The sequence below is a fragment of the Eschrichtius robustus genome, chromosome 11, assembly GCF_028021215.1.
Source record: "Eschrichtius robustus isolate mEscRob2 chromosome 11, mEscRob2.pri, whole genome shotgun sequence".
Taxonomy (NCBI): domain Eukaryota; kingdom Metazoa; phylum Chordata; class Mammalia; order Artiodactyla; family Eschrichtiidae; genus Eschrichtius; species Eschrichtius robustus.
This window is the reverse complement of record NC_090834.1, coordinates 105,254,700-105,275,077: the sequence shown is the minus strand read 5'-3', so window position 1 is coordinate 105,275,077 and position 20,378 is coordinate 105,254,700. Positions and strand designations below refer to the sequence as shown.

The 20,378-nt window shown below is 51.2% G+C and overlaps 3 protein-coding genes across 12 annotated transcripts; 2 read left to right on the top strand and 1 right to left on the bottom strand.

Moving 5' to 3' along the window:
* The first annotated feature begins 4,315 nt into the window (after positions 1–4,315).
* On the top strand, positions 4,316–16,497 carry BSCL2 (BSCL2 lipid droplet biogenesis associated, seipin). 10 transcript variants are annotated; one of them, XM_068556675.1, is made up of 13 exons: positions 4,589–4,679; positions 4,998–5,076; positions 6,924–7,146; positions 8,626–8,942; positions 10,512–10,593; positions 13,530–13,673; positions 14,482–14,616; positions 14,804–14,901; positions 15,334–15,475; positions 15,617–15,684; positions 15,855–15,943; positions 16,039–16,119; positions 16,258–16,497. In XM_068556675.1, exons 3-13 carry the CDS (start codon positions 7,054–7,056, stop codon positions 16,398–16,400), a joined length of 1,392 nt encoding a protein of 463 aa, XP_068412776.1. In that variant the 5' UTR covers positions 4,589–4,679; positions 4,998–5,076; positions 6,924–7,053; the 3' UTR covers positions 16,401–16,497. The 10 variants fall into 10 exon arrangements, with proteins under 10 accessions (XP_068412774.1, XP_068412772.1, XP_068412776.1 ...); XM_068556676.1 differs by having other exon boundaries at positions 4,607–4,624; XM_068556673.1 differs by lacking the exon at positions 4,998–5,076 and having other exon boundaries at positions 4,316–4,679; positions 15,617–15,683; positions 15,863–15,943.
* On the bottom strand, positions 5,022–7,806 carry GNG3 (G protein subunit gamma 3). Its single transcript, XM_068556684.1, has 4 exons — positions 7,518–7,806; positions 6,323–6,536; positions 5,820–5,919; positions 5,022–5,545 (listed from the first exon to the last, which is right to left on the bottom strand). The coding sequence occupies exons 3-4, from the start codon at positions 5,916–5,918 to the stop codon at positions 5,417–5,419; spliced, it is 228 nt and encodes a 75-aa protein (XP_068412785.1). The 5' UTR covers position 5,919; positions 6,323–6,536; positions 7,518–7,806; the 3' UTR covers positions 5,022–5,416.
* Positions 16,498–16,584: 87 nt separating the features above from the next.
* On the top strand, positions 16,585–19,259 carry LRRN4CL (LRRN4 C-terminal like). Its single transcript, XM_068556682.1, has 2 exons — positions 16,585–17,303; positions 17,845–19,259. Exon 2 carries the CDS (start codon positions 17,850–17,852, stop codon positions 18,540–18,542), a length of 693 nt encoding a protein of 230 aa, XP_068412783.1. The 5' UTR covers positions 16,585–17,303; positions 17,845–17,849; the 3' UTR covers positions 18,543–19,259.
* The last annotated feature ends 1,119 nt before the right edge of the window (positions 19,260–20,378 follow it).

Here is a 20,378-nt window from a genome sequence, read left to right as displayed (position 1 = left end):
TTTGTATTTTCTTTACCGACCTTTCCCTCTTGGGATATCTGGTCCGGTGGGCTGGGAGGCCATAGTGTCCCTATCTCCACGTTCCTGTGCCTTTGTGCTGTTTGGCTGAGGCATGGAGACTACCAGTTGGGCGGTTCTGTTACATAGGATCCCCACGCCAAGGAGGCATGGGGACTGTTCCTGATTGCAGAGCAGAATAGCTTGCAGCCTCTCTGTATCTGTTAATGGATTTCCATAAAATCCGGGGGAAGAGTTGGGGTTGCAGCCCTCAGCCTGAAGACTGTGATTTGCCAGTCTCTACTCTCTGTCTTCCAAGGTTGAGACAGGTGGGAAGTCTCTGAAATCATCTCTGTTAGAGAATCTGTCCTCTTATAGTTCAAGAAAAGGAACGTTTCTCAGGGTTTCAGCTCACACAGAAACGAAGCAGGATTCTTTTCACTGCAGCAGGATATGTATATAGGTGAATCCTGTGGTGTGGGCTACCAGGCCCAGGCGCTGAGAATAGCAGCTATTTTCTACAGTGTGGAGGGCCGGGGCCCTGCTGGCTTTTTTGATACACAGATAGAGAGTGAATAGAAAAGGGTAGGGTGGGGGGGTGGGAGGCAGCTCCGTGGGGCTGCTGGAACTTGGGAAGAGCATGAATGTGAGCGTGTGCAGCGTGTGCATGAAAGGGAGCACCCCTTCCCGACTTGTTGAAACAGGATTCCTCCTGGGGTGCCTTCCCTGTGTGTCCCAGAGAGGCCTCTAGCCAAGAGACTTCAGTCGGGAGAGTTATTGTTTGTAACTTTACCAGCACCCTCCCAGTTCTTGACAGACAGCTTCAGGTTGCTGGTTCAAGAACATGGGTGGGTTATGGGAATGCTCTTTCAATACTGAGCTTCAGTTTTCATTCACCTTCCTGCTCAGCATTGTGTCAGCCAAGAGCTTACTCAGCGAACACCACACATTGCTGCACTTCCTGGCGAGGGGAGCCCTGGGTTGTGCTACTAGAAGGTACTTCACTTCCATTTCCTTACCTGGGCAGTCCTCCGTTGAAAATGTTGTGCTGAGATTTGACCTCTCTCTCCCTCTCCCACGGTTACTGCCGTGCCCAGGAGGGTGCACAGGCCCTCGTCCTGGCCCTCTTGTCGCCCTTCTGCTCCACAAGGACCTCTGAGCCGGAGGCTGGAATGGGGGGCTGATAGGCAATACGTTTGCTTGCTCATCATGATGTCCTTTCTCTGGGCACCTGCTTTTTCTGTGGTGCCATCAAATGGATTTGTGTGTGGCAGTGGGTGAAGTGATTGCATGAATTTTTCTGTAACCCACTAACTTTTTATTATCATTAAGGGGAGTTTTTGAGAAAGCTTTGCTCATAGTGTCAGGGAGGTAAAAAGGAGGAGGTAGAAACTGGAGCCCAAAGAAATTCCCTTAGGGCAAGATTATGTTATAACAGAAAATTGACTCTGAGGCAGAAGCTGCCACCCCTATTCAAACGTTTAGTTCTCCAGCAAATAGCATCTTTTTATAGTCTACAGCACGGTTCGGGGATGCTAGGCCCTCAGGACCAGGGGGACAAAGCTTAAGCCGCTTTGGGTTTTTTTGGGGGGAGGGGAGGTACTTGCTGTTAATTTTTGACACTAGAAAGTCATTTTTTTTAAAAAAAAGCTTTTTCTAGGTGGGTGGAGAGTGAAACTGCCACGTCCTTGTCGGTTTAGTCCAAGAGATCACTCGCAACAACAGTAGATGTCTGGGTTTTGTTTCTGTCTGTTTTTTTATTATGAAAAAACAATGTTAAGGGGGAAAATGTGGATTAACAGGCGGGATCCCTACCCTTGTTTTCCTTAGAAGACTTGTTTAGTGTCTTATCAGACGTCTGTTGTAGTTGTAGATGGAAAAGCTTGTGAGAAAAACAACCACCACATGGAGCCTGTAAATGTTATTGCACAACCTGTAAAGCATTCTTGGAAGTGGCCAGTAAAAAAGGGTTTTACCATTTAAAAAAAATGTAACTGTGTCATTGTTTACATCTGTAACTTTTTCCTCCCCTGTTCTCATTACAACATTATGGCAAAAATGTAGGCACCGTAGCTTCCAGTTTTAGAATAAATAACCATTTGGATTGAATTCACCCTCTCCTGTGGCTGCACTGACTGGATAGAGTGTGTCATTGGGGGCTTGCTTTATTTCTGACGCTCCTCCTCAAGTCGTACTGGGTTCCAACCAAGGTCGGCTTTCCTCTTTCATGGCTTTTCTCCCTTCCTATCCTGCCATGCTTTCACTTGGGAACCAGCCATACCTTTACTCGGGGTTTGTTGGCTTACTTAAGTGCTTGCTTTTACTAAGAGCTTGAGCCATTGGAATAGAAGAAAATAAATTATAACTCATGACCTCTGTGTATTTGGCCTATAACTAAAACCAGTTGGATGCTTAAAGTTAAATGTAGGGTTCCATTTAGGAGCCAGATTAAGTTTATTCGTAATTACCACTTAAGAGGAAAAGCCTGCTTATTCAACAGAAGATGTTTGATGGGGATTCTTTCCTAGTGAATATGTAGAATGAGAAGGTAACTTTAATTGACAAAAGCACTACTGCATTACTAGCACCGAACTGATATTGATTGTAACTTCTGATAAATGGTCAAGGACTTATTAAGGCTGGGCTCCCACAGGCTTATGACATCTAGTGTTTTGAAGTAGTGGTGATACAGATATAGTTACTGCTCTAACTCCTCCCTCTGTACATGATAGAGATTCCCACCCTAGGGGCTTACAGCTTTGGGCCCAAAGGCTATCCTTGATTTCAGTGTCTGCTCATTCTCTAGTTACTCAGTGTTATAGCTAATCATTTTAAATGGTTATTTATAGCTCATGCCTTGTCTCTAGTAACCTCTAGACCGCCCCCCCCCTTTGCCCTCAGCTAGGGTTGCAGCCATTCACCCCTAATCTGATAAGTATGAAAATTGAATGTGTAGAAAAACTGAGCAGAGGTTGCTTTTTTTTTTTTTTTTAAATAACCTAATATCAAGATTACATTTATTGAGCACTTCTGACTTCTTACCAAGTCTGAGGTGATGTGGACATTTTCACTTACCCCTCTGGAATTTGCCCAACACTGTGATACCTTAGGAAAAGAGAAAGATTCTTTTAGTGCCTTCTATGCCCTGCTTGCCATTTAAGCATGTATAGTACAATCATTGGCTATTTGAATGCCTGCCATATGCCAGACACTGACAGGATGCAGGGATTAAACAGACTTGATCCTTAGAGGAGTTTTCAACGGGCACTAAGGAAGAACTAAGCAGGCTCCTGAACAGAACGGGGGTAGGTCCCCACTTCAGGAGAGCAGCCAGGTTACTTCCCTTGGTTTCTTCCTCTCTAGGATGAGGGAATTAAATATCTCCAGGGCCTGTTAGGGCTCAGGAATTCATCAACAGCAGGGAAGCTGCTATTCCTGAAGGTGCCTCAAGTTCACTGGGTACTCCTGGAGCCTGTGGAGACGTCCATAGGAAACTTAAGTTCAGTTCCTGGTAGAACCCCCTTTATTCCTTTGGTTTCCTCTCTGTTCCCCTCCCCTGCTGTCTTCCTGTGTGAAGGTGTGGGGAAGCTGGGGGCGATGTGCTGTCTCTAATACAGGTCACCCCCTTCTGCAAGGCAGCCTCTGGCAGCCGACCCTACCCGCAAGTGCATCCCAGGACAAAGCATGGCCCAGGCTTGCCCCGGGAAGCATGTATCACTGGGTAGGGGGTGGGGAATCTTGACAACCCATGAGGAGCAGACATCCTGAGACTTACTTTCTCTGCCTTGGCCCTGGTCCCACCTCCGTATGTGTCTTTCCTTCCCTTGGAAGGTAACGGCTTCTAGGAAGGTATTCTGGGGTTTTATAAACCTCCGCCAAGTTTGAGTCCGGGAGGCGCTCGTGAGACAAACCTCTGGCCGGGCAGCTTGCTGGATCACTACGAGGGGTGGTAGGCGCACCAGGGGCGGGGACACCGCTCCTGGCGGATGTGACAGAAGGGGCCTCAGTGGGAAGTGGGAGAATAGCAAGCCCCAGTTCTAACAGGAAGCCCAAACTGAACAACTTCGGGCTTATCCAACTCCTAGGGAGAACAGGAAGCGACCTAGGAACAGCGCCCCGAGCCGAACGGCGCCGGGCATTGTCCTCACACTTCTGTTTCCGCTCCAAAGGAGTCTCTACTAGGCAAGATATAGAGACCTAGATTCTCTCATAAGATCCACGCGACCGGCGCCTACTGCTGGCGTGCTTGCTGGGACCCCCCTTGTCCCATGATCCTTGGCAGTAGCCGCCAGTGTGCCTTCACCTGGATCGGGTGGACGTCGGCTTCCGGCCTCCGGGGTGGGTAGGAGTGGGTATCGAGTTCACGAGGGAAGGAGCAGCCATTTTGAGACAGATGAGCACGGAAGGGACCATACTGAGAACTCTGGATGCCTGGGGCCGCCATTTTAAGTATGGGCCCAGCTGAGAAGCCCTGTACGGTGAAACGCTGTGACGTGCGGCCGCCATATTGGTGCGGATCCCCCTGGCGGCGGCCATCTTGGACGGAGACCTGCTGCGGGCGTCGCCATCTTAGAAGTAAAACGGCCCCTTCCCAGGAACTGGAACCACGCTCCTCCCCTCTCACTGGGTACCTCCTGTCTGCGACTGCCCTTCGGAATCCCTCCCTAAGTCCACCCCGTTCGGTCTGTTTTCATTTTCACTTGTCTTCATTGCTCTCGTGTGTGTGTGTGTGTGTGTGTGTGTGTGTGTGTGTGTGTGTGTGTGTGTGTGTGTGTGTGTGTGTGTGTGTGTGTATGCTCTCCGTAGCCTCTGAGTGTCTGTCTGTAACTTCTTTCACTTGAGACGTTCTCTCTTGCCCGCCATCCACCCTAACCCGGCGGATCTCCGATCCCAGACAATGTCTAACCCGCTTTGACTGGCCCTGTTCCCTGGTTATGGCAAGCTTTTCCACCTGCCGCACCCACTCCCAGATCTACTGACTGATGATCCTATCCCCCAAGAACGGTAACACAGGAGCTGTCCTCTGAGACTCTGGATGACTTTATTCTTCAAATGGCTTTACACTTCCAATAGTTCCAGGTGAGACTGAGAGCAAGCACCCAGCCCATCCCTCTCTCCATTGTCTGAGCGGGTCACAGAGGGAAGCGGGCAGGACGCTGGCAGAGTCTGACAGCCCTTCTGTGGGTGGAGCTAAGGGTGCCCCGAGTCACGGGGTGCTTTGGGTCCGCCTCAGTGGGTGAGGAAATGGGGTCGGCAGATAGGCGAGGGAGGGCCTTGTGCTTCAGATAACCTCACAGGGTTGGGAAAGGGCTAGGGATGGGATGCAGGGACCCTAGGGGGCTCACCACAGTTCCTGACAAAAATGAGGAAGGGCCCGGGAGAGGGAAAGGTGAAGAGTCGTGAGGAGGGACAGGGCAGCTCAGAGGAGGGCACAGAAGAATTTCTTCTCCCGGAAAGGGTTCTCTGAAGTGGGCACAGGGGTGATGAGGGGATCCTCACAGGCGTGGGCATCACAGTAAGTCATCAGGTCTGCTGCTGCCTTGGACACCTGGGGCACAGCCGGGAGGGGAACTGTTAGCCAGAAACCCTAAATGGACTGCAGCCTCCCTCCCCAAATGGATAATCTTTTGCCATCTCTAGGGCTCCTTAAGACAGTCTTCTCTTCCCTCATCACCCACAGAGACCTGGGGCCAGCTCTCCTTACAGATCCCAAGACTCCTCCTGTGATCTCAGGGAGTCAATGAAAGAAAGCATCTCTTACCCTGAGGTTTGGGAACCTACGGTACAGGCTGCCAACTAATGGGATCCAGGGCCCCACCCACCTTTATCCGGCACAAGCTGGCTTCAATCTTAAGCTGTTCCACCATCTTGCGGGCTTGCCCAATACTCATAGTGCTGTTCACAGGGGTCTCCCCTTTCATCCTGGAGAAAAGAGAGAGCTCAGAGCATGATAGGGGGGCCCTGCACAATCTCAGCTGAAGGCCCCCCTCTGTGCTTACTCCTCATCAACCTTTACAAGGCCGGGTCATATGCCCCAATATTTTACTCCCCTTTTATCCCCAACCTCCGTGGTCTTTCCCATTCCTGTCTTCCTCAGCTAAGGAAATGGAGAAGTGGGATGAGATGCTCCCCAAACTCCTACATGGCCTGGGCCACAGATCATTAAACACACAAATGATTTAAGGCTTCAGAGCCCTCAAGTTATGTGTGTTCCCAGCTCTGAAAACCACAACTAGAAAGAGCCCCGCCCTAATGAGGAGAGCACAGAACCCCCACCTGCCCCCTTGAGCCCCAAAGGGAGAAAAGCAGAATGCTCGCTACTCACCTGAGGCCACGGGCAGCGACAGTCCTGGGGAGAAGGATCGTGGGGTGCACCAAAACCTGCTGCCTGAGATGGGCGCCCCACCTTGCAGGGAGTTGCAGCTGAGAATATCTGACGCAGCAGCAGAAGCAGCTAATACAAGGCCACTGGGGAGGGTCAAGTCAGAGGCCAGTGGAGGGCTGGTCCCAGTTTTTGCAGCTCCAGCACTGGCTGTTACCTGAAAGATGAAGGATGCTAGAAGGAGCTGCTCAGATCCTGGCACATACCAACTCTCTGGCCAGTGGGGGAGCCTGGCTGCTGCCTGCAGCCCCTGTGCACACCCCCACTGTTACTGTCTCACTACCTGCCCCTCCCCCATTGCGGGCATCCAGGGTCTGGGCTAGAGACCTCCCCAAAGGAGCTGGAAGTAGCTGAGTCCCAGGTAGATTCCCCCCTCAAATGGGGTGGTCTGGACCTGTGACAGCCCCTGCAGTGGAGTCAGTACTGACTGCGTGAGACCCTGCTCATTTGAAAATCTGACATCAGCTGGGCAGTCGCCCCCTCCATCCCTCCTCCCTCTACTCTGACACAGCATTTAACACCTGAATCTTCATTTCTCTCCCAGGGACCCTCCATTCCCCATATCCAGGAAAATGTGATGAGCTACAGGTATCAGCTTCTAGATCACCACTTTAACGTTCTAGCTACAAGTGACTCGAGTGGAAGATCCAGGGGCGGCGAGGTCCATCAGGAAGATGTCTAAAGAAATGGCAGACCGAAGAGAAGAAGGAGCAGCTGGGGGAAAAGAGGCATGCAGAGATCAGATCAAAGAATCGGACAAAGACGAGGTAGGGGAGAGTCGGTGGGTGTTTCTGGAAATGGATGGGCTTCCTGGGTGTGTGTGTGTATTGGTTTGAGATTGCCTCCCACGTCTGCAGTGTTGTGCTTGGTGCTGTGAGATGTACGCAAAGATGTACACAACACTGGTCCTTCTGAGGGATCTTACTTGGGGTGAATAGACATATACAAAATAGAAAGTGCCACCCGCCAAAAGCTAGTCTAGATAATGCGCTGTGGGGGAGGGAAAGTCTAGTTAGGGTCGGAGGAGGTCGATCACGCATCGTAAAAGCTGGAGACAAAACACGGGCCTGAAATGCTACCGCTCTTGTGAATAGGGGACAGCCAGCCCGCTGGCGCAACGCGCAAGAAGCACAGGTACCCGCAGATTGCAGCGTTCTCGGGGCGAATGCTCTCTGCCTTGGAAGCCCACAGATCCAAGGAGCTGTGGGCAATGAAAATCAGCGCCAGCTGGATGCCCGCCTCGCCCCATCTTCGGGGGTTAAATGGCGGATAGTGAAGGTGTGGGCGGAGGGCCGTGATTGCGGCCTCGAGGGGCGGGCTGAGGGATCCTGCTGACTCATATCTGGAGCATATCTTGGGGCCTGGAGGGAGGCGCCTGTCCCCTTTGGTTTTGGTATCCGGAGGGTAACGGAACGCAGGAACGGACAGTGCCGGGCGCCAGGAGGTAGGAATTTGGCGGCCCGGAAGGCCCCGCCCCCTTCACCGGGCACCGCCCCGGACGAGCCCCGCCCCCAGTGCTACAAAGGGGGGGGGCGGGCCGGCGGAAGGGGGAGGGACTTCCCCCGGGAGGCGGAAGTACCTTCTCGCCGTTGCCCCGGCAGCGCGCGGCTGGTGAGTCTGCACCGCTGTGGCGGCCCGCTGGCTGGTTTCTATGTTGCTGCGGTTGGGTGGGGGCCCCGGGCGCCGCGCCCACCGCCGAGCCAGAGGAGGCTGGCGGGGAGCGGCCGTTGGCTGCAGGACGCCCTGCCCGGAGTGGGGCGCGGCCCTGCCTGAGAGCGACCGCTCTCAATTCGGGAGGGAATTGTGGCTGCGCTGAGGCTGCTGGCTTTGGGTCCGGCTGTGCGATCTTAGGCAAGTCGCGCGCGCTCTCCGTGCAGCCACCTCGCAGTGTGGAATCGTGTCATCGTGTGTGTAAAACCGCCTTGGAAGAATTGTAAGGTGCTCATCCTCTGTATGTTACGTATTACTATGAATGACTGTCAAGGTGGCAGTCCCAGAATCAGGTGACCCGAGGATGGGTTCAGCTGAGGAACTCTAGCACAGGTGGTGGAGAGAGCACAGTGGAGGAAAGGAAGGGATAATTGGCTGAGAAACGCAATCAATTGGAGAAAGGCCATATGAAACAAAGACTTTGCGATGTCTTGCTATCTCTGCTTCCTCAAAGCCAGTCCGGTAAGCTTGTGCTTTTTGTCCCCACCTCCCCCGTGAAAAGAGCCATTCTTTCCCCTTTCTCTGTCTTTTTCCAGGAACCACCAGCTGCTTCATCCCATGGCCAGGGGTGGCGTCCAGGTGGCAGAGCACCTAGGAACTCAAGGCCTGAACCCGGGGCCAGACCCCCTGCACTCCCCATCATGGTCAATGACCCACCAGTACCTGCCTTACTGTGGGCCCAGGAGATGGGCCATGTCCTGGCAGGCCGCGCCCGCAAGCTGCTACTGCAGTTTGGGGTGCTCTTCTGTACCATCCTCCTCCTGCTCTGGGTGTCTGTCTTCCTCTATGGCTCCTTCTACTATTCCTACATGCCGACGGTCAGCCACCTCAGCCCCGTGCATTTCTACTACAGGTGAGAGGGGTCTTCTATCAAAGTAGAGGAATCCTGTGAGAGAATTGCTGCAAGGACCCTTGGAGCTTATTCAGGTCAACCCCCTTATTTACGGAGGAGGACACTTGAGCCCAGTGTGCTTATACTGATTTCTTTTATAACCCAAGGTTGGAGCAGGTCTGGGTTGGTAGGACTCTAGGGTCCTAGTCCTGTCTCTGGTTACTGGAATCTGGTTAAAAAGAAGAAAAAAAAAAAATCCCTCTCCTAGATTGTCATTATGAGGGCCACTGTAGACTTTTGAGCCAACCCAACCCCTTGGGTCATCTCAGAACTAATCTGGCCTTCAGCAGAGGAGGTATTAGGAAAGCAGTAGTTTGCCTTTTACATTACTTCTTCCCACTCCCGGATAGTCTGCTGCAAGAGAATTTATGGAAACACAGGGTGTCTGGGTACATAAACTGCCAGAGTCCTACTTCTTGCCTGGGGCCTCAATTCCTTCCCATTTTACAGACCCTGCCAAATTCTCTCCCCTTCTTTTAACAATGACTATGGGACCAATCAAGAGGTGCTGACAAGGGCACTATTATCAATGGTCCAAAGTTTTTTTTTTTTTTCCCCTGTCCTGAGTCCGTGGTCATGAGCTGTAATTTCTAAGGCAGAGCTGCTTAAACTTTTATTTATTTATTTATTTATTTTATTTATTTAATTTAATTTATTTATTTATTGGCTGCGTTGGGTCTTCCGTTGCTGTGCGCTGGCTTTCTCTAGTTGCAGCGAGCGGGGGGCACTCTTCTTTGCGGCGCGAGGGCTTTTCACTGCAGTGGCTTCTCTTGTTGTGGAGCACAGGCTCTAGGCACGCAGGCCTCAGTAGTTGTGGCACACGGGCTTCAGTAGTTGTGGCTCACGGGCTGAAGAGCGCAGGCTCAGCAGTTGTGGCACACGGGCTCAGTTGCTCCGCGGCATGTGGGATCCTCCCGGACCAGGGCTCGAACCCGTGTCCCCTGCATTGGCAGGCGGACTCCTAACCACTGCGCCACCAGGGAAGCCCTGCTTAAACTTTTAAGAGGCATGGATCTTATGAAAGCTATGGCCCTTCCTGCCATAAAAACCTATATATATGCCCATGTGCAATTTTGCCTACAATTCGAAGGGTTCATAAGCCTCTTAAAGATCATCTGTGGATCCCTTTGGAGGAATTTTCTCAAACTAGGCCCCAGACCAGAATTCCTAAATCAGAATCTGGAGGAGTGGGACCCAGGAATCTGCATTTTTATCAGCTCCCCAAGTGAGTCTTTAGAAACACTTAAGTCCGAAACTGTTCAACTAAGTGTCCATAGGTTCCCATTTAAGAATGTCTGCCCTAATGAAAGGAAATAAATGTAAGTAGCAGGAAGAGAATTAAAGACTCATTCTGTTGTCTTGAATCTCCTGGCTGCATTTCTTCTCCATCTCTCTCTATAACAGAGAAGCGTGCCCATTCTGGGAGAAGGGATGGGGGATAGGAAAGGGAGCCCTAGGGGCCAAGGAGGTGTGTGAACAAGTAAGGCAGACTCTGTAACTTAGCAGAGTATCATCCCCGTTCTCATTTAGGACCGACTGCGATTCCTCCGCCTCCTTACTCTGCTCCTTCCCTGTTGCCAATGTCTCACTGGCTAAGGGTGGACGTGATCGGGTGAGTACGGGAGCTGAAGAGAGGTTTTATGAGAGCTTTGATGACTTGAAACAGGAAGGCTTGAGAAAGACCTGGACGTCAGGGACCGAGTAATAGAGACTAAAAGGAAGGCTTTCAAGGAAAGGGAGGTTAAAGAAAAATTAAAGTCCAAATGAATTGTGTGGATTATTCTCTCCTCCTTCTTAAATTGTTTCAGCCAGGCCATATCTACTAGATAAGGTGTATTTTAGATGTAAATGAACCTAAATTAACAGATCAGCTATCTTACAGAACTAGGATGGAATCCACCCAAGAGTTTTGAAAGTATGTTAAATTATGAAACCGTTGACAGATATGTGTAACCTGCCATTACAAAGGGTACTGTGCCAGAGGACTGGCCGAATGCCAGTATGCCTTCAACAAACCTGGAAACCCTGGGAAATGCAGAATGGGAATGCATCCTTCTCTGTTAGGCAAGCTGCTGGAGGCTCTGAAAAAGGGTAGGATCCCAGAACACTTCAGAAGGATCTTGGAGGATCAAGAGCATTTCTGATCACCAGAGTTTTTTGAGTTGTCAGCAGTGTAATGAGAAGTCATCAGAAATCAGACTTACTAAGAGTTTAAATATCATTTGAAAATGATTTTTCAAAAATTGTACTTGGGAGAATACTGACCTAAAGATAAAAAACACAGGATAGAAATAAATGGTCACTCTGAAGGGAGGAGTGTAAACTGTAGAGTCTGGGGCCCCCTGGGGTTGACAATACAAATAACCTGGGAGACTGTGTATTCTGTATCCTGTGACATCTTCCAGTTTACTGCCAGGGTAACACTATCCAGAAAGCTTACCAGGTGGGATGAGTGGATCCCAAATGGAGATTTCAAAGTGGTGAAGTGGGGAAGGGAATTCCCTGGCGGTCCAGTCGTTAGGACTCCACACTTTCACTGCTGAGGGTCCAGGTTCAATCCCTGGGGGGAGAACTAAGATCCTGCAAGCTGCACGGTGTGACCAAAAAAAAAAAAAAAAAAACAGTGGTGAAGTGGAATGATGGGCATTGCAAGACAGAGGATTATCATTTTAGTTCTGCTACTCAGGAAAGTAACTTGGAGATTATTATAGAATGTTCTGTGAAAACATTTGTTCAATGTGTTTTTGTGGCTTAATAATAATAATAATAAATGGAATATATTGAGAGGGGAATAGAAACAAAGCCACAGTACATTTGTACCTGGGATGCTGCATGCATTTGTGTGGCTGCCCATCGTATATCATAATGGTTGGGGACGCAAGGAGCCTAAAACAGTCGGGTACCAGGCTGCTGGATGAGGAAGGGATGGAAGGATGAAGGGTGAGGCCCAAGTCCCTGATAATTAAAGCAGATGGATCATTTCATTCATTTCTAGTGAACATTTTTGAATGACTGCATGAAATAATGGGTCTACTCTGTGTGTAACACCTTGTTTAGAAATAGAAGATGTGGTCCTGCTTTCAAGGAGCTCACAGGATTGACAGAAATCTATACATTGCATTAAGTAGCAAAGACGCAGATTCTGCATTTCAGAAGAATTTGTGAAGAATTAGACAGGTGTGAGACTATGGAGATGGTGAGGCTCAAAGTGGGCCTTTTAAGGAAGAGTGAATACTGTGTGGGAACGGAGGAGAGGGAGAACCTGCCCACCAGGCAGACAAATGCGAACAAAGGCAGGACTCATTCACAAGATTCTGGTATTAGATTTTGTGGATGCCCTTGGAGGAGATGACATAATTACTGGTTTAAAAAGAAAAAAAAATATATAAAAATCTTCATTGAGGTATAATTCACATAGTGTACAAGTCACCATTCAAAATGTACAGTTCAGTCGTTTTTAGTATATTCAGAGTTGAGCAACCATCACCATAATCAATTTTAGAACATTTTCATCACCCCAGAAAGAAACCCATACCCACTACCTAGCAGTCACTCCCCATTTCCTTCCTGCCCATCCAGAGAACTACCGATTTTAATGTTTCAAAGAATTCAGTGAAGCAACTGGCTTAGATTCATCTGGCCTCTACAGGGGGGTAGGAATCTCATGGAATCCATTTTTGTCAAGACGTAATTCAGACCGAAAATAAGAATCTGTATAAAGAAAGACTTTGATCAGTGGTTTTTCACCTATTACCCTATGGATAAAATGCTCAAAGTACCCTCATAGCCATATCTAGATTTCGGAGCTAGTACACTATTAGGGTTAGGGGAAGGTTTTTTTCAACTTCTTTTTTTTTTTAAATCCACTCCCTCTTTGGTTAAAACCAGAAGCTTTACCATCACCCCTGTGATCCTTATGTGTCACCCTGAGGGGGTCATGCATAGGACAAGCATAGCTGAATACAGGATTAGAGGAATATGGGAACAGTCAGGAAAAACTAGGGTGTGTTTGGTGGCACATCTTTAACCTTTTGAGGTTAATCCCAGTGAAGAAGCCTTCCTGCTGTGAGTCTCAGGGTTCTACCAACAGAACCAAGATAAAGGACCCAGAATGACATAAGATGGTGTTGAGTGACAGTGACTGTGCGACAGCTGGCTAGGGAGATGGTGAGCACTTCTGGCACTCGGTTAATTAATAATGTAAGTGAAGGTAGGCTGGGTCCGGGGAGATGGCCTCACGGGGACAGAGAGACCTGAGTCACAGATGGCCCAGTTGGCAACATGACGGTTCACTTTTGGAAAAGAAATGTGACACAGCCTTTCTCGAAAAGAGTGATTCAGTAGAGCAGACAGGATACTGAAGGTCTCAGAAGTGGGAGGGATCCAGCCACCAGAAGGGGGCAGCACTTTCTTGGGACCAGAGATTGAGAGGCCTGTTTTGAGAGCGGAGGGTTGTGGCAGAGTGTTTGGAGGGGAAGGGGGGAGGTGGTACAGGGGCAGCGCAATTAAGAAAAATTTTTTTTAAAGAGACGGGGCTACCTTGGGCAGGTGCTGATGTATGGACAGCCGTACCGCGTTACCTTAGAGCTTGAGCTGCCAGAGTCTCCTGTGAATCAAGATTTGGGCATGTTCTTGGTCACCATTTCATGCTACACCAGAGGCGGCCGAATCATCTCCACCTCTTCACGCTCCGTGAGTGTTCATTCCTAGCCTGTCTAGGAGGGTGTGGAGAATGATGACAGATGTCAGAGTATCTGGGTAGGGCTTCAGGAGAAAACATCCCAGCTCTGAAGTCACAGACACATCAGGATAGGCAAGAGGTGTCAGTTTACCACACCAGACAAACACCCCCTAACATCTGGTGCGCATGTCCAGCTTTGGGGTAAAGTCTGAAGAGTGGAGCCACCCTGGAAACAGGGGCTTCTTTGGAGCCAGGCAAGCCTGGCCTCGAATCCTCACTCAGAAACATGCTAGCTGAGGGGCAATTTACTTAACCCCTTAGTTATAAAGTGCTATAAGTGAATATAGTAGTAACTCCCTCATAACACAACTAGTTTGGATTCAATGAGGAAATAGTGGGTGTTCAATAAATGTTAGATTCTGTTCTTAATTATCAACAGAACCATATCATGAAGCAAATCCCCGAATATCCACATGGGGGAAAAAGCTTCAGATGGTACACTGGAACATACAGTCTGTTCTGGATTATAGAACCACTTGGGGGGAAGGTAGATCAGAGACAGTGTGGGGCTTCACCTAGGAGGGTTTCTTAGAAAAGGGGGCTTTGTTGTATTGGAATAGAGACATGTGGCCAGGTAGGGCAGGGCAGGGATGTCATTCAAGTGTTTGCAACGGTTGGGTCAAGACTTGGGTTTTGGGGGCGTGGTAGGAAGTGAAAGTGAGGGAGCAGGGACCGGGGAAGAAGCAGCCTTCCTAGCCTGCTCAGGGGTGGTGGAGGGGCGGGCACCCGTCCCCAGCCTCTCCCTCCTGGCCCTGGCAGGTGATGCTGCATTACCGCTCAAACCTGCTCCAGATGCTTGACACCCTGGTCTTCTCTAGCCTCCTGCTGTTTGGCTTTGCAGAGCAGAAGCAGGTCCTGGAAGTGGAGCTGTACCCAGAATACAGGGAGAACTCGGTAAGGGGGGAAGGAGGACTAGGAGACAGCCCTCCCCACAAGCCCAGAATTTTACCTGAGGAGCTTCTGGGCTCGGTCAGGAGGGACAGCAGTAGAGGCTGGAAGCGGGCCTCAGATTGGCCTGGTAAGAGTGACAGCGGCAGGATCCTGGCCTGATGTGCTGCCACCACTGCCCACCCGCCTGCAGTACGTGCCGACCACCGGAGCCATTATCGAGATCCACAGCAAGCGCATCCAGCTGTACGGAGCCTACCTCCGCATCCACGCCCACTTCACTGGGCTCAGGTGAGGAAGCACTGACGTGGCCTGGGCAGCTCTCGTGGGGCTGTCCTTAAGTGAAGAGGGTCCTAAGCAGAGGCGACGGGTTTTACGGGTTTTACTTAGGCCACAGATTCTCCACCCTGACTGCACATCAGCATATCAGGTGTCTGGGGAACTTTAAAAAAATACTGATGCCTGGGCCCCACGCCAAGACCAGGATTTGTTAGGGTCATACCAGGCCGTCAGACTTTTTGAAAGCACCCCAGGGAAAGGTCATGTGCAGTCAGTGTTGAGAACTGCTCTCTTGAACACATCGGCTCAGTGGGTGGGAGGCAGGGGATGGAGCCCAGCTCTAGCCAAACTGGTGAATCGCCCTAGAAGTTATTTCTGGGAAATGAGAAGGCTGGTACTCCCTGGTAGCTGCTACTCCCCTCCTGTCTCTGCTTCCTGCTTCAGGTACCTGCTGTACAACTTCCCGATGACCTGCGCCTTCGTTGGTGTCGCCAGCAACTTCACCTTCCTCAGCGTCATCGTGCTCTTCAGCTACATGCAGTGGGTGTGGCGGGGCATCTGGCCCCGACACCGCCTCTCTCTGCAGGTCGCAAAGGACCCCTTTCCTCTCCCCCTCATGATCCTTCTTTGGGGAGTGGGCAGGAGCATGTTGGGGGCTGGGGCTGAAGGGCCCTGATCACCGGTGAGGGAAGGCAGTCCTTGCTGCTCAGGAGTTTCCCCCCTACAGGTAAACATCCGAAACAGAGACAGTTCCCGCAAGGAAGTCCAGCGGAGGATCTCTGCCCATCAGCCAGGTAAAGGTGATGGCTGGGGGCTGGGTGAGGAGGCTCCTGCGCCGTCCAGTATGAGGCTTTAGGTGCTCACATACCAAGCTGAAGGTCAAGGGGAAGGCTGAATGGGGTGAAGTCGGCACTGCCATCCAGGCACAGCTGCCCTAGCCCTGCCCTGTCCTCTACCCCCTTTGGAGGCACAGGGCCCCAAGGCCAGGAGGAGTCCACTCAGCTGTCACCCATTACAGAGGACAGTGAGAGGCGTGCAGATCCCTCGGAGCCAGGTAAGGTGCAGCAGCCCGACCTCCTTCCTGACTCCTCTCAGCCCTCCCCTTCAGCCTCCTCCAGACTGACCTCTGCCTTCCCCCTGGGGCTGCAGGAGGCCAGCTGTCTGAGGAGGAGAAACCAGATCCACAGCCCCTGAGTGGCGAGGAGGAGCTAGAGCCCGAGGCCAGTGACGGTGAGGGGCACTCTGCAGCGGGACCTGGGTGGACTGGGGTTGGCCTGTGGGTAGGGAGAAGGCCACGTTGGGTGGGGGCAGGAGCCCCTGGTCTGGAATTTCCCATCTGGGATTTTGTTTCTCCTTCCCCTGGCCCAGGTTCAGGCTCCTGGGAAGATGCAGCTCTGCTAACGGAGGCCAACCTGCCTGTTTCTGCCCCTGCCCTTGCCCCGGAGACCGTGGGCAGCTCCGAACCCTCGGCAGGCACTGTCCGCCAGCGCCCCATTTGCTCTAGTTCCTGAAGAGAATAGGGCAGAGTCCCCACACTCCAGCCCTCTCCCCCCTGATCCCTTTCCCTTTCCGGGGCTCCCCCAATAAACTACTTTCGTGCCAGCTGCCTCCCTGACTCTGAAGTGGGTTCAGGGCCATTTGAAAACCTGATGTTCCCCAGGCATCCCCCACCCCGATTGGAGGAGGTTGTCTTGTCAGGGGTTACCGATGGGGAAGACCTCCAGACCCTGGACTGTTTTAGGCACAGCTGTTTCCATTCACAGCCTAGGACGTCCAAGGAGCGAAAACCTGCCCACTCCATCCATGTGACTCTCATCTCCCTCTGGGGAGGGGGATAGCATAGGGCGGGTCTGGAAAGCTGGGATACATCATTCTGGCCTCCGCACCCCTCCCTTTCTCAGTCCATTGGGAGGCAGAAGACAGGAAATGACTGCCATGGATGTGGTATGATTTTTTACTGAAACAGCATTTTGTAGCCCAGGCCCCATGCTGTCCACAGCTATTTTTCTCTCTGATACCAGCCAGGTGGCCCCGTCCTTTGTGTTCCCCTCCTCACCCCCTCACGTGACTTCAGCCTTTGGATTCTCAGCTCCTGGCTGCCTTCCACATTCCACTGCTCTTTCAGAACCCAGGCATCCTGGCCTCCAGCTGAAACCGCTGCATGTGGCTTCCCCCACCCCTGGCCCCGTGACTCAGGCCCTCTGAAGGCACCAGCCCTCTTCTTGGCACTCACCGGGGAGGGGGACAGGGGAAGGGGGGCCAGGTGGTGACATCACAGTTGAGGGTATAAAAGCTTTGAGCCAAAACAGAATTGAAATTGAAGACATTGAGAAAACCCGACTGTGCAGCCTGTGCTCCTGGGGACCTCTTAGGACCCCCGGCCTGCTACTCACTGCATCAAGGCCTACCCACTGGTAAGGTGCTGCTTGTGAGTCAGGGAGGTGGGGGGCAGGCAGGGACCAGGACTTTGATAGGTGGGGAGGGAGGGTTCCAGGGCCTCTGTGTCCCATCTCTTCTCCTTTCTCACTTCCATCTCCTTTCTGGGTTTCTGCATGTGTTGCTGACTGATTGATACTTATTTTACTTAGATGGTTTCTCTGGGTGGCAGCTGGGAACGATTCCATCTTCCTTCCCCAGGCTGCGTAAATCATTTACTCCTCTTCTCCCCTCAGCACTCAGTTTATTCATTAACTGTTTCTCATGCTTCACGCATTGCTGGTTGCGCACTTCTCTCTGTCGGGTCAGACGACATTTTATTCTTTTTCGCCCAAAACCAAGCACATAGGCTGTTCAGAAGTTGGATGACAAAGGGGTGTATCGTCTCATTTCCACCTCCTTCCTGTTCTCTTGGTCCCCGGTCGTGTTTCCCTGTCTCTAGAGCTTTTGTTGAGGGAGGGGGGCCTGCAAGGTGTGAGGGCTGACCGGCCTTTACCCTTCCCCCTCCTTCCCTTCCAGACTCCATGCCGGGCTCTCCCTGCCTTGTGTGGCTCCTGGCTGTCACCTTCTCCTTGGTTCCCAGAGCGCAGCCCTTGGCGGGAGACTCGGAAGAAGAGGAGCAAGATGAGACACCTTTGCCGGCTGTCCCCTGCGACTACGACCGCTGCCGCCACCTGCAGGTGCCCTGCCAGGAGCTGCAGAGGGCCGGCCCGACGATGTGCCTGTGCCCCGGCCTCTCCAGCGCCGCGCAGCCGCCCGACCCGCCACGCCTGGGGGAAGTGCGCATGGAGGCAGAGGCGGGCCGCGCCGTGGTGCACTGGTGCGCCCCCTTCTCCCCGGTCCAGCAGTACTGGCTGCTGCTTTGGGAAGGCGCCGGGGCTCCGCAGAAGGGGCCCCCCCTCAACTCGACGGTCCGCCGAGCGGAGCTGAAGGGCCTGAAGCCCGGGGGCGCGTACGTCGTCTGTGTGGTGGCCGCCAACGCGGCCGGGGAGAGCAGCGTGCCCGGGGCCGAGGGCCTCGACGGCGCGGGCGGCCCCGCCTTCGGGCCCTGCGGCCGGCTGACCGTGCTGCCGAGGCCGCTCACGCTGCTGCACGGGGCCGTGGGCGTGGGCTCGGCGCTGGCCCTGCTCAGCTGCTCCGCCCTGGTCTGGCACTTCTGCCTGCGCGAGCGCTGGGGCTGCCCCCGCCGAGGCCGCCCGAGCGGCGCGGGACTCTGAGGCCTCCCGGGGGCCTCTCCGGCCAAGCTAAGCCCGGCGCCGCTCCGGGGGAGGTGGCGCCCCGACAGACCAGACGGCGGGATGGAAGGCCGGGCGCTGGCCCCCCGCTGAGTCGGTTCAGGCCCCAGACTTTCCACTCTGCTCCGAGCTTAGGTTTAGGAGTAGAGAAGGTCGGCAAATTTTTTCTTAATGGACCAGAATAATTTAGGCTTTGTGGTTCCAGGGGATAAAATCGAAGATATCATGTAGTTCTTACATAACCATGTAACCATTTAAAAACGTAAAAATCATTCTTAGCTCTTGGGCCTTACAAGTCAGGCCCCGGACAGTTTTGGCCCGTTGGCTACGGTTAGTCTACTCCTGTCGTACAGCCTCAAAAGGGCCCTGCCACTATGGGTGGCTTCCGTGGGGTTTTGAGAATAAGCTGCTGCGGGATGGGAGTTTGGGGCTAGAGACCACTCCTTCTCCTTCTGCCTTTTTGTTTAGATAGTGAGGATGCGCACTGAGTTAGAATCTACCTGTGTCTGAGGCGGGTGGGAATAAATGACTGACATGGGGTGGAGAAGAGGACTGCCCAAGCTGCTGTTTGGGACAAGCTGGCGGTTTTGCTAGTAAAAATATAATAATAATAATACAATAATAACAAAGGACTCCCCCTCCCCCATTTGTGTTTATTGTATATTCACTGTAACAACATTAAAGGAGATGTAAAAGGAAGACATTTTCAATTTTCATGATCCTTTTCAATTCCCTGTCCACACACCGATTTGTCGGAGTAGTATACATACTTTCGAGTTTATTTTTAAATTAACTGGATGTAGAAAAGTCTAAGTTGCTACACAGTTTATTCCTCACTTTTACTGATCTTATAACCTTTTTTTAAATTATAAAAGTAACACATACAAATTTCAGTACCGAAGAGGATAAAATGAAAGCTTCCCTTCTCCTCGAGAGGTAATTGCCTGTAGCAGAGCAAATTTTTCTCTAAGCAATGCAAATATATTCTTTTTTCATTCAATATATTATGGACAGTGTTCCATGTTGGTAAATCACAGCCTTCTTACTTATGTGAAAGGCATAACTTTCCATTGGAGGGTGCTCCTTAACTGACAATAGCCTTGGCTCTTTGTTAGAACATTTGTCTTCAGCGTTTGCTATGGACATCCTTGTTTGTTTGTGTATCCTCACATGTTTGTGTATTTCCATAGGGTACTTAACCTTGAAGTAGGTGAGAGAGGCAGTACTATACAATTTAATCATTCTTCTATTATTGGAACTCTAGAATAAAGTTAGAACACATTTGTTATTTAGAATACACACCACATTGCCGTGAATACTTTGTGTCTTTAGTTTGATTCCTGTATTTCCTCAGCATTTATTCATTTACAAATAATGAGGGCCTACTATCTCACTTTTTCGTTCTGTTTGTTTTTTTTTCTGTACTTTTTCTTCCTTACTGTCTTAATATTAAAGACGCGCTTTACATGCATTCTTACTTAATCTCTTACCACAATCGTTCTAAGAGATGGTATCACCTTTTCACAGGTGAGAAGTTTGAGGTTCTAAATGGTTTGAAGCTATTCAATACAAGTAAGGAGGTGAGTTAGGATTTCTCCACCCAAGTTGCCCAACTCCAAAGCTGATGATCTTCATTCCACCGCAGAGAGGCAGCACAGCCTAGCGGTTCCAGAACGCCCACTGCATGGGTTTGAATCCTAGCTCTGCGACCTTCGGTAAATTATCTCATCCTCCTGTGTCTGTTTCCAGTGACTAATAATAGTATCTACATCATATGGATTGTGATGATTAAATATGAATTAACCATATAAAATTCTC

What these genes read in the sequence shown, in the direction of transcription:
- GNG3 (XM_068556684.1), bottom strand. Translation starts at nt 5,918, where the DNA reads ATGAAAGGGGAGACCCCTGTGAACAGCACTATGAGTATTGGGCAAGCC. An exon ending in CCAGCTTGTGCCGGATAAAG is followed by an intron (nt 5,546 to 5,819) that starts GTGGGTGGGGCC and finishes GCTGTGCCCCAG; the next exon opens with GTGTCCAAGGCAGCAGCAGA.
- BSCL2 (XM_068556675.1), top strand. Translation starts at nt 7,054, where the DNA reads ATGTCTAAAGAAATGGCAGACCGAAGAGAAGAAGGAGCAGCTGGGGGA. An exon ending in CCCGTGCATTTCTACTACAG is followed by an intron (nt 8,943 to 10,511) that starts GTGAGAGGGGTC and finishes GTTCTCATTTAG; the next exon opens with GACCGACTGCGATTCCTCCG. An exon ending in CAGAATACAGGGAGAACTCG is followed by an intron (nt 14,617 to 14,803) that starts GTAAGGGGGGAA and finishes ACCCGCCTGCAG; the next exon opens with TACGTGCCGACCACCGGAGC.
- LRRN4CL (XM_068556682.1), top strand. Translation starts at nt 17,850, where the DNA reads ATGCCGGGCTCTCCCTGCCTTGTGTGGCTCCTGGCTGTCACCTTCTCC.